Below are 12,325 nucleotides of genomic sequence, written 5' to 3'. Positions count from 1 at the left end.
GGATCTTTGTTGTGGAGGGACGGCGTGGTGTTTCTGCCTAGAGTGCCATCTTGCCGGAAGTCTGTTAAATCTTTTTGATGAATTGATGTCCATTTTTGTCTCTGAGGAGATTTTGTCTTAAACTCTATTTTGTCTGATACTATTATTGCCGCTCCAGTTCTCTTCTGGTAGTTATTTGCATGGAATTTTTTTTCCTATCCTTTCTGTTTCAAGCTATTTGTGTCTAGGTCTAAGGTGTGTCTCTTGTAAACAGCATATGGTTGGGTCATGTTTCTTTATGTATTCTGCTACTCTCCCCGTTTTGATTAGAATATTTTATTTATTTACATTTCGTGTAATTACCAATAGGAAGTGACTTGTTTCTGCCATTTTGTCATTTGTTTTTTATGTGTCTTAGTTGTTAAGAGCTATGGCTATTAACCAAAAGGTCGGTAGTTCAAATCTTCCAGCTGCTCCTTGGAAATCCTATGGGGCAATTCTACTCTGTTCTCCGGGGTCACTATGAGTTGGAATAGACTTCACAGCATTGGGTTTTGTTTTGTTTTTAAGCCTTCTTTGTCCTTTTTGTTTTCTACTGCTTGTTTATTTTTTGCGTTCATTGTAGTCAGCCAGTTTGTCTTCTCCTTTCCTTTTGTGTATGTTTTTTAGAGATTTTTCTAGTATTTATTATGAATATTACACTTAACAGGTATAGTATACCATGGTAAGTTTGTATCAATTTCACTTCAGTTACATACAGGAAATTCTATACATAAATCTTTCTTTCTACTCCATTTTATTATAATTATGCCTTTTTATTTCATGTGCCCCATAGTATCATTTTATCCTTGCTTTTTGTACATTTGTCATTAAAAAGCACGAATGACCAAACAATTAGAATTATCAAACATGAATACCTTATTAGTAGCCCTTATACTTCTGGTTAAGTGCTCAGTTGCTAACGGAAAGGTCAGAAGTTTGAACCCACTATCTCTTCCAAGGGAGAAAGATGTGGCAGTTTGCTTCTGTAAAGATTTGCAACCTTGGAAACCCTAAATGGCAGTTCTACTATGTCCTGTAGGGCCGCTATAAATTGGAATTGACTTGACGGCAGTGTGTTTCATTTTGGTTTTATACTCAGCCACAAAATTCCTTTTATTAGAGATCTTTCTTTTTTATGTTTGTCTTTGAATTCTTTTTAGTGTCTTTTCTATCTGTAGAACTCCTGTTAGTGTTTTTTGTAGGGCCAGTTTTGTTGATATGAACTCTCAGCTTTTGTTTCTCTGGGAATGATTTAATTTCACCCCCATTCTTAAGGGACAGTTTCCCTGGGTATAGTATTCTTGGTTGACAGTTTTTTTCCTTTGCCACTTTAAATACATCATTGCAACGCCTTCTTGCAACTAACGTTCCTGAGGAGAAATCGTTACTTAATGTTATTGGGGATCCTTTGTATGTGACTGTTTGTTTCTCACTACTTTCAGGTTTCTTTATCCTTACTTTCCAGATAGATCTCTTTGGGTTTATGCTGCTTGGGGTTTTTTGATTTTCTTGGATTTGTAGATTCATGTCCTTCATCAGATTGGGGCAATTTTCTGCCATCACTTCTTCAAGTATTTTTTCTATCTATTCCTCTCTCTCATGTCCTTATGGAATTCCTGTGATGCATATATTAGTTCTCTTGACGTTGTATAACTTCATTGCCCTGTGCTCAACATTCTTGAGCCTCTGTTTTTGTTGTCTTCATCTTCTGTATCTTTGACAGTTTTACCTCTAATTTGCTTTTTTCATCTTTCTGATTAAATCTGTTTTGAATCCTTTCATTGTGTTTTTCGTTTCAGTTGTTGACTTTTTCAGTTGCAATATTTCTGTTTGCTTTCTTTTTAGATTTTCATTTTGCTTATGTATTGTTTTCATTTCTTTTAGATCTGTTTTCCCTTATCTCCTTAATTATGTTTAAGCTCGTTGTATTATTTTTTTTCATTCTTTTTATTATTTAGACTTCCAAAGGTGCACTTTTACTCACTCTGTTATGTTCATTTGGACAGGATATCATCTCTTCTTTTTGTGTCTTGTTTTTTAGGGGGGCATTGGAATTTTTGAGGGTGTTAACTTTCTCAGTTTTCCCCGGTATTTGGTGTTTTTGTTTACACTGCTTTTTGCAAAAATTCTTACGTCGGCAGAGCCTTCAGCCTTTGCTTACTGGTTCCTCTCCTCTTCCCTGCTTTAATCAGGATTCAAAAGTTCCAGATCTACATTTTCAACTTTAACTGTTTCTCAAACACATTGGAGAACATGTTGTCATCAATCTCTTTATCAATGGGTGCCACTCCTCAGGTGATATATTTTGCAGTATACAACCTGTCCACTAGGGACACAGTCTTCTCTCTCTTGTTATTACTCTCTACCCTTCTGTTTCTGCAACATTTTTAGTCAGAAAACCTACACCCAGGAAGGTCCTTCAGGGGCTAGGTGTTGCCCTCCTGTTTTGCAGAAGGCTTCCTACCATGTTGTGTGGGGTTGCTTATTCTGAGCTGGCATTCAGGGGAAACACAAACAGACTTCCCTCTGGATTAGGAGGAGAAGGGTCTGGCACACCCCAGAAGGACCCCTGAGAGATCAATCTTCTTGGTTTCAGGGCCCAAGGGGCCCTGTGGTTGTTGGGGGAGAAGTCTCCACTGAGGTAACCCATCTCCTGGCTCCACTGTCGGGAACTTTCTGTAGGTGTTTGTATCAGTCGATCAACTGACATTTACTGGGTTGGGGAGGCATTGCCATGCTTTGAGAAGACTCCCAGGGCAGTCTGCCTTGTTGCTATCAGAACCTCCTCCACCACTTCTTTTCTGATAGTATGTTGACTGTTCATGTAGCCTTCATTCAAGATGTTTGTTTTCCAGCACTCAGCAGCCTCAGTCAGCAGCATTCACCGTTGACAGGAAGTGGGAGGAGACAGACCTGAATTGACCCCCAAGAAGGTCTGTCTTATTGGTTTCAGATGCCTGGACTATGGGGGTCACAGGGTGGCAAGTATTGTGCTCAATATGGGAGCAGACTCCACTGCAGGGCACCTTCTGTTGCCATTTGCAACAGCCTGGCAGTCAATCTTGATCTGGTAGGGGAGGGGCTGTTATGCTCTGATTGGACCTCTAGGGAGGTTTGTTTTGTTACTATCATGTATCCCCTGGTAGATTGCTGACTGTCAGTGCAGCCTCCACTTAGGACACCTTTGTCCTAGCACACAACAGCGCCAGTAGTCCTCAGCACCAACTGGAATAGGGGACAGACAGACCTGAAATGACCCCCAGGGTGGTCTGTACTGTTGGTTTTGGGGGCTTGAGCTATGGGCTGTGCAGGGAGGCAGGTATAGTAATGCCTATTGTAGCAGACTCCACTGCAGAGGTTTTCTGTATCAGTTCGCAGAGGCATGGCAAACAACAGTCACATGGTGGGAGAGGGGTTGTCACGCTTCATTTGGATCCCCCTGATGTTTGCCTTGGTACTCTCAGAGCCACCTGGTACATTGTTGGTTGTGAGTATAGCCTTTACTCAAGACATCTGCTTCCTAGCACACTGCAGCCTCAGTATGAAGTCCTCAGTGCCGACCAGATTTGGAGGCAGATTGACTCAGTTTGACCTCCAGGGTGTTCTGTTTTGCTAATTTTTTAGGATTGAGCTATGGGGTTCGCAGGGAGGCAGGTGAAGTCCTGGCTATGGGAGCAGTCTCCATTGTAGTGTACCTTCTTTAGCAATTCCCAGCAGTCTTGTAGCTGACTGTGAGTGGGGGAGAGGCTGTCACTTTTCATATGGACTCCTAGGTAGGTCTGCCATTTTGCTGTCAGAGTCCCTTGCCTTCCCCTGTCCTAGTATGTTGGCTGTGGGTGTATGGTTCACTCAACATGCCTGCTTCGTTTGACAACAGCCACCTCAGTCAGCAGTCCTCAGCACTGACTATGTTTTTTTTTGTTTCTGTGGCGGAATGGTAGCATGGATCTGGTTACTCTATCTTGCTTCAAATGTCTCCATCTTGAGTTTGATGTATCGCTTTTCCTTGAATGGTGTTGGTGGGGCCCATTGCGAACATGAACTTATATACCCAGACTTGCACTAGACTTCAATAGAGGTGCTACCTGGGGGAAAAAAAAAAAAAAAAAAAAGACAGGATCCGTAGGGTCATCACGCACTATCCAGTGTGTCCAGGGTACAATAGAAAATCATTTGTTTTCCAGGAACCAGAAAAATTATAGGAATGAAAAATAGATAATCGGTAGACACAAACACCGAGATAAATTAGATGTTGAATTATTTGATGAGGATTTTAAGCAGTCATCATAAAAATGCTTTAACAAGTTTGTATGGATTATCTTGAACAAATGAAATATTTTAAAATCTCTCTAAGGATATATGTGTTACTAAAAAGAACCGAATGGAAATTACTGAACAGAGAAATACACTAAGATAAAAACTAATTGGATGAGCTCTTGGAAAAAACAGTCTGGGGGCAAAAAACAACAAGAATAACAACAAAAGCAATGTTAGGGATCTGTGGGAAAGCAAAATGCTAAGATTTGTATCATCGGTGTTCTTGAAGGAGAGGAGGAAGAGCAGGATTAAAAGAGTATTGGAAGAAATAATGACTTTAACTCACCAAAATTGGCAAAAGACCTATAGAATCAAGTAGCAGTTGGAGAGAAAGGATGTATTATTTATAGGAGAACACCAATTCGAATGACATCAGATTTCTCCTCTGAAACCATGGGTGGCAGAAGAATGGTAGCACGTTTTTCAAGTACAGAAGAAAAAGACTTGTCAACTGATAATTGTATATATGACACAAATATTTTCTGTTAAGGGAAAATAAAGACAATTTCATGGAAATTAAGGGACTGTTTTGTTAGGAAATCTAGCCTTAAAGAATGGTTTAACAAAGTTCTCTTAAAGGGAAGGAAATGTTAACAGAAGAAAGCTTGGAACTTCTGAAAGGGAACAAGAACATCAGAATGGGTAAAAGTAGAAGGAAATATATTACCTTACTTGTTATGAGTTCCTTAAATCATATTTAATCATTAAAGCTAAAATTGTAACTCCATCTGATATGTTCAACGTATGTACGAGAAACACTTAAGAAAATTATACGTAAAAAGTGGAGAAAATACTGGTATCTAAATGTAATTAAAATGGAGAAAAGATTGAAGTTGTCAAGGATTTCATTTTACTTGGATCCACAATCAACACCTGTGAAAGCAGCAGTCAGGAGATCAAAAGACACATTGCATTGGGCAGATTTGCAAAAGACCTCTTTAAAGTGTTGAAAAGCAAAGATGTCACCTTGAAGACTAAGGTGCGCCTGACCCAGTTGCATCATATGCATGTGAAAGCTGGGCAATGAATAAGGAAGACGGAAGAAGAATTGATGCCTTTGAATTTTGGTGTTGGCGAAGAATACTGAATACACCATGGACTGGCAAAAGAACGAACAAATCTGTCTTGGAAGAAGTACAGCCAGAATGCTCCTTGGAAGCAAGGATGAAGAGACTACATCTTACATACTTTGGACATGTTGTCAGGAGGGATCAGTCCCTGGAGAAGGACTTCATGCTTGGTAAAGTACAGGGTCAGCGAAAAAGAAGAAAACCCTCAACAAGATGGATTGACACAGTGGCTGCAACAATGGACTCAAGCATAAGAATTATTGTGAGGGTGGAGCAGGACCAGGCAGTGTTTCATTCTGTAGTACGTAGGGTCCTTAGGAGTCAGAACCGACTTGACAGCACCTAACAACAACAACAACAACAAATGTAATTAAGGCTTCTACACTTCTCTTGAGGTGGCAGAATGTTAATACTGTAATTCATAGAGCAACCACTAAATACTCAAAAACATAAATAAGTCATGATAAAATCCTAAAGAAATGTCGAAGTTCAGCATACACACAGGAAGGTTAAAAAAAGAGAAATGGAGAAGAAACAGGAAACAGAGAAAAATAATAAAATGGCAGACTTAAGTTCAAACATAATAATTACCTTATGTGTAAATGTTCTAAAGACACCAATAAAGATGGAGATTGGCAGATTATAAAAAGAAGATACAACAATATGCTGTTCCCAAGAAACTCACTTCAAGTTCATTAACATGGGTGACTGAAAGTAAATTAATGAAGATATGCCATGCCAACATTAATTTTTTAGAAACACAGGAGTATTTATATTATCAGGTAAAGAAGATGTTAGAACAATGAATGTTACCAGAGACAAAGAAGAATATTACATAATGATAAAAAGATCATTTACACAAGGAAGACAGTCCTAAATATTTACCCATCAACCAACAGAGTCTCAAAATACATGACTTAAAAATTGATAAGACTGAAAGGAGAAGCAGAAAAATCCACAGAGTTGGGGACCTCGAGATCAGTCTGAGCAGTGGACAGAACTGCTAGATAGAAACTATGCAAGGATATAGAAGAGCAGTCATCCAATAGAATCTAATTAACATTTATACAACACATCCAAGAACAATAACAACAAAAAAAACACATACAATTTTTCAAATATTAAAGGACCAAGGTAGACTGTATCCTGGACCATAAAACAAATGTCAACAAATTAAAAAAAAATAGAAACTATTCAGAGAATGATTTTTGATTGTTGGAATCAAAATGGGACTCAGTAATACAAAGACAGTATAAAAATCTGCAAACATTTCAATGTCAGACAATATAGTTTTGAATAATTTATGAGTCAAAGAGAACATCTCAAAGGAAATATAAAAAAATACATGGAACTTAATGAAAATAAACACGCAGCATAACTGTGAGTGCAGCTAGTGTAGTAGAACTAGGAAAATTTCTACCACTAAATACTTTTTGTAGATTTATGCAAATAATGCATGTGTTATGTGATGTTTTTGCCAACCTCACCCTTCCCCATGAAGTATTTTTTGTAAGCATGTTTTTTACAGCAACATGTAAAAAAATTAGCATAGCATCCTTATGAAAATACCTCACTGGGGAAAGATTTGTTTGGCAAAACAGAAAATAACGTGGTTATTTGTGTAAAAATACAGTATATTAAAAATGGGAAAGGTCTCAATTTATAATCCAAATCTTACCTCAAGAACTAGAAAAAGTCAAAATAAACCCGAAACAAGCAGAAGGAAGGAAATAATAAAGAGCTGAAACCAATGAAATTGAAAACAGAAGAATGAAAAAAATCAATGAAACCAAAAGGTTGTTGTATTTAAAAAGAATTTTACAGTTAATAAACTATCATCACTGATGAGAAAAAGGGAGGAGGCACAAATCACCAATATCAGGAATAAAAAGAGACAGGTTTATTGATTCTGTAGTTATTAAAAGGATAATAATGAGCAAGTATGAAAAAAATAATAATGAGCAAGTATGAGTAACTTCATGCTTTTAAATTCGTCAACTTAAAAGAAAATTGGGCTAACTTTTAGAAAACTACAGACTACCAAAACTGAAAAAGATGAAATAGAGAACCTGAATAGCTCTATAATTGTTCAAAGAAATTAGATTAGAAACTAAAAAGCTTCTGAAAATATTTTCAGTCCCAGATGCTGTGTTATTATAGAATTCATCCAAGCTTTCAGAGTATTAAAATAAATTTTATACAGTTACTTCCAGAAAATGAAAAAGAATAGTTCCCAACTCACTTTGTGAGGCTAATATTACCTTGATACCAGTACAAATAAAACTACAGACCAGTGTATCTCATGAGTTTAAACACCAAAATCCTCAATAAAATATTAGTAAAATAATCCAGCAATGTCTAAGAAAAATTATGCAAATGACCAAGTAGAACTTATTACAGTTATGCATGACTGATTCAACATTAAAAAAAATCAGCGTAATTCACCTTATCTACAGGATAAAAAAAAATATCATATGGTCATATTAATTGATGCGGAAAAAGCACTTGATAAAATTCAACACTTATTCATGATAAAAACTCCTAACAATCTAAAAATAGAAGTAAACTTTCCCAGTTTGATAAAGAGTACCTACAAAAAAAAAAAAAAAAAAAAAAAGAAGAAGCCCTGGTTGAACAATGGTTAAGTGTTCTGCGAAAGAAAGGGCCTGGTGATCTGCTCCTGGAAAGATGAACAACAACAACAACAAAAACCCACCATTGCAGTAGAGTAAATTCCGACTCATAGTGACCCTATAGTACAGAATAGAATTGCCCCATAGGGTTTCCTAGGAGCAGCCGGTGGATTCGAACTGCCAACCTTTTGGTTAGCAGCTGAGCTCCTGATGAGGTATTTCTACTCTGTTATACATGCTCACTATGAGATGGAATCAACTTGATGGCACACAACAACGCCTAAAAAAATGTACAGCTAACATCATACCTAATGCGCAAAGAATGAATGCTTTCCCCCTAAGATTGGCAGTAAAGCAAGAAAGTATGCTCTCACCATTATTATTAAACACAGCCTTGAAAGCTGTTGTTATTGCAGTAAGGGAAGAAAAAGAGATAAGAAGCATATTTGAAAGAAGAAATAAAACTCCTATTTGCAGGTGACCTAATGGTCTATAATCCCAAAGAGTCCTAGAACTAATCCATGAATTTTGAGAGGTTGCAGGATATAAGATCAGCACTAAAAAATCAATTGCATTTCCAATTAATAACAATGAACATGTGGAAAATAAAAGTTAAAAGTGCCACACAATTTACAACCACTCAAAGGAAATGAAACAATTTGTTATAAACTTACCAAGATGTACATGATCTTTACGCTGAAAATTATAAAATGGTGGTTGATGAAAGAATCCAAGGAAGTCTTAAGTAAGTGGAAAGACATATGTTCATGGATTGGAAGACTTAGTATAATAAAGATGTCAGTTCTCTCCAAATTGATCTACAGGTTTAATGCAATTCCCATGAAAATCCCAGCAAGGTGTTTTTCGACATAGACAAATTTATTCTAAAATTTATGTAGAAATGCACAGGCCCTAGAACAGCTAAGAAATCCAGACAAAGGAGAATAAAGTGGGAGGAAGGAATCACATTACCTGACAGGCTTACTGTATAGCTGTGGAAGTTTCTGGGCGGTGCAAATGGACAACATGCTCGGCTGCTAACTGAAAGGTTGGAAGTTCCAGTTCACCCTGAGGTGCCTTAGAAGAAAGACTCGGCTGTCTGCTTCTGAACAATCAGCCATTGAAAACCATATGAAACAGCTTTAGTCTGACACACGTGGGGTTACGATACATCAGTGACTGACTCAGCAGCAACTGGTGATGATGGACTTAGCTGTATTAATCAAGACAGTGTGCTATTGACATAGGGATAGACACATTGATAATGAAACAAAATAGAGTACCCAGTAATACCAGAAACCAGTTGGTGTCAAGTCAGTCTCCAACACATGGTGACCCCATGTGTGTCAGAATAGAAGTGTGCTCCATAGGGTTTTCAGTGGCTGATTTTTCAGAAATAGATTACCAGGCCTTTCTTCCAATGTACCTCTAGGTCAACTAGAACCTCCAATCTCTCAAGTAACAGCTGAGTGCATTAACAATTTGCATCTCCCATGGACTCCGCCCAGAAATAGAAAATAGCCCATGTGACTTTTAACAGAGGTACAAAATAAAGTCAATGTAGTAAGGATAGTGTTTTCAACAAACATTGTTAGGGTGATTTGATATCCATTGGCCAAAAAAAAAAGAACCTCAACTTAAATCTCATAATTTATTTAAAAAATACCCTCAGAATGGATCACAGATTTAAATATAAAATGTAAAACTATAAAACTTTTAGGGGGAAAAAATAATCTTCAGGATCTAATGTAGGAATGACACCAAAAGCATGATCTATAAAGGGAATAATTGCTAAATTTGATCCCATCAGAATTAAAAACTTGCTTTACAAAACACCTTGTCAAGAGGATGAAAAGATAAGGTAAAGACTGGAGAAAATATTTGCAGCTTACATATTTGACAAAGGACTGGTATCTAGAATACATAAAGGACTCTCCCAAACTCAATAGCAACAAAATAAACAAACCAGTTAGATAATGGGCAAAAGACATATGAGACATTTCATCAAAGAAGATATACATGTTGCAGAAAGACATACAGATATGCAACATATTTAGCCATCAGGGAAGTGCAAATTTAAATGATCATTAATGAAGTATCACTACATACCTATCAGTGTGGCCAAAATAAAATATTGATAATCTCAAATGGTGGCAAGAGAAGAAAGCTTAGACCACTCATAGGTTGCTGGTGAAATGTAAAATTCATAGGTTGCTGGTGGGAATGTAAAATTGTATAGCCACTCTGGAAAATAATTTGACAGTTTCTTATAAGACTAATCTTGCAATTACAGGACAAGCCAGCAATTGCACTCTTGGGCATTCATGTCAGCAAAATAAAAATTACCTTCACATAAAATCCTGTAGATGGATATTATTCATAGCAGTTTTATTCGCAGTAGCCCCAAACTGGAAACAACATAGGTACCCTTCTATAGGTGAATGATTAAACGAACTGCGGTACATCCATACTATGAAATACTACTCAATAATGAAAAGGTACTAACTGGATATACACAATAGCTTGGATGAATGTCCAGGAAAATATGCTGAGTGACAAAAACCAATCTCACAGTTTACATAGTATGATTTCATTTATATAACATTCTTGAAGTGGCAAAATTATAGAAATACAAAATTATAGTGGTTGCCAGGATTGAGGAATGGTGATGGGGAGTAGTGTGGTATTAAAAGGCAACACAAAGTATACTGTATTTTTACAAAAATAACACGTGCCTTCTACATTTGTTTGCCAACAACTCCTTCCCCTGGTGAGGTATTTTCGTAAGTGTGCTATGCTAGTTTTTCTCACAGCTACATATTTAAAAAAATTGGCATAATGGCACTCCTGAAAATACCTCATGGGGGGAGAGACTGCTTGGCAAACAAATGTAGAAGGCGTGTGTTAAATTTGCGCAAAAATACTAGTGATGATGGAACTGTTCAGTATCTTGACTGTAACTGTGTCAATACTATAGTTGTGATATTGTACTGTAATTTTTCAAGATGTTACTGTTAAAGGAAACTGGGTAAAGGGTACCCAGGATTTCTCTGATTAATATTTACAACTGTTGGTAAGTCTATTTTCTTAAAATAGAAAGTTTAAGCAAAAAAGTTTGCTGTTAAGTGTTTCTAGCATACTGCTGCTACCAGAGCTCCTAATCTGGTAAAGTGCAGGAAACATATCATTCAGAAATACTGGTTTTGTGATTTTTTTTTTTTGTTTTGTGTGTTTTTTTTTCTATGATTTCATTAAATACTCTAGAAATTGTACTCCAGTTTTCTTTCTTCTCCTTTATAACTTACCCTAACCAATTGTAATTCTTTTTCTCCTTATACTTTGGCTTTAATTCAGAGAATCTTAGGTTGTACATAGAACTTTAGACAGAAAGATTTGATGTAAGTCATTACTTCCACTATTAACAGTTTTGTATATTTGTGAGACTGGCCAAGTAATACGGATAAAAATCTCATGCTAATAAAGAACAAGTTAAGGTAATCATTATTTGTATATATTCTTTTTCTTTCATAGAAAATTTCACATCTGATAGTACATATGGACCTGCAGAGATAACATGGAGTTCCAGTGGAAGTGAGCTGTCAGATGAAGAAAAGACAATTTCTAAATCACTGAATGATAATGGACATGGTTCTAGAATAGACAGGTTTTGCAACAGAAAAACTTTATGTCAAGAAGATGGGGCCAGTGAAGGTAAATTGATAATTTTGTAAGAAATCCAGTTTCTGTTATATATTGAGTTTAATATTGGGAAAAAATATTCTTATTATAGCTATTATTGTAGGTATTTTCTATTTTAATCTTACTGAGTACTGCCTTATGCTAAGTGCTCAAGAAACGTTTTTTCATTTAATATTATTATTTTTTAAAACACTTGGCATTTATTTTGAAAAGAAAAGTTTCTCAAGATTTTTTTTTTACTGTACTTTAGGTGAAGGTTTACAGAACAAATAGTTTCTCATTAAACAGTGAGTACACGTATCGCTTTATGACATTGGTTAACAACCTCATGACATGTCAGTCCTCTCCCTTCTCGACCTCGGAGGACCTTTTTTTGGATGAAAATATACATAGCCAAAGATACACCATTTCAAAAATTTCTACATGTACAATTCAGTGATGTCGACTGCATTCTTCCAGTTGTGCTGCTATTCTCACTTTAGATGAAGGTTTACAGATCAAAATAGTTTCTTATTAAACAGTACACATACTGCCCTGTGACAATGGTTAAGAACCCCACTACATGTCAACAATGTCCTTACTCAA

At 36.5% G+C, this 12,325-nt stretch overlaps 1 protein-coding gene across 1 annotated transcript in view; it reads left to right on the top strand.

The window, feature by feature from the left end:
• Window positions 1–12,325, top strand: part of LOC111820453 (DNA repair-scaffolding protein-like) — a 691,204-nt gene that overhangs the window by 129,663 nt on the left and 549,216 nt on the right. The window contains exon 5 of the mRNA XM_023730855.1: window positions 11,573–11,752. Coding sequence (XP_023586623.1) covers window positions 11,573–11,752 — 180 coding nt within the window. The remainder of the gene's footprint in view (window positions 1–11,572; window positions 11,753–12,325) is intronic.

This window comes from Trichechus manatus, unplaced genomic scaffold, assembly GCF_000243295.1.
Source record: "Trichechus manatus latirostris isolate Lorelei unplaced genomic scaffold, TriManLat1.0 scaffold00038, whole genome shotgun sequence".
In the NCBI taxonomy this organism is placed as follows: Eukaryota; Metazoa; Chordata; class Mammalia; order Sirenia; family Trichechidae; genus Trichechus; species Trichechus manatus.
This window is presented reverse-complemented; position numbering and strand designations above follow the sequence as displayed.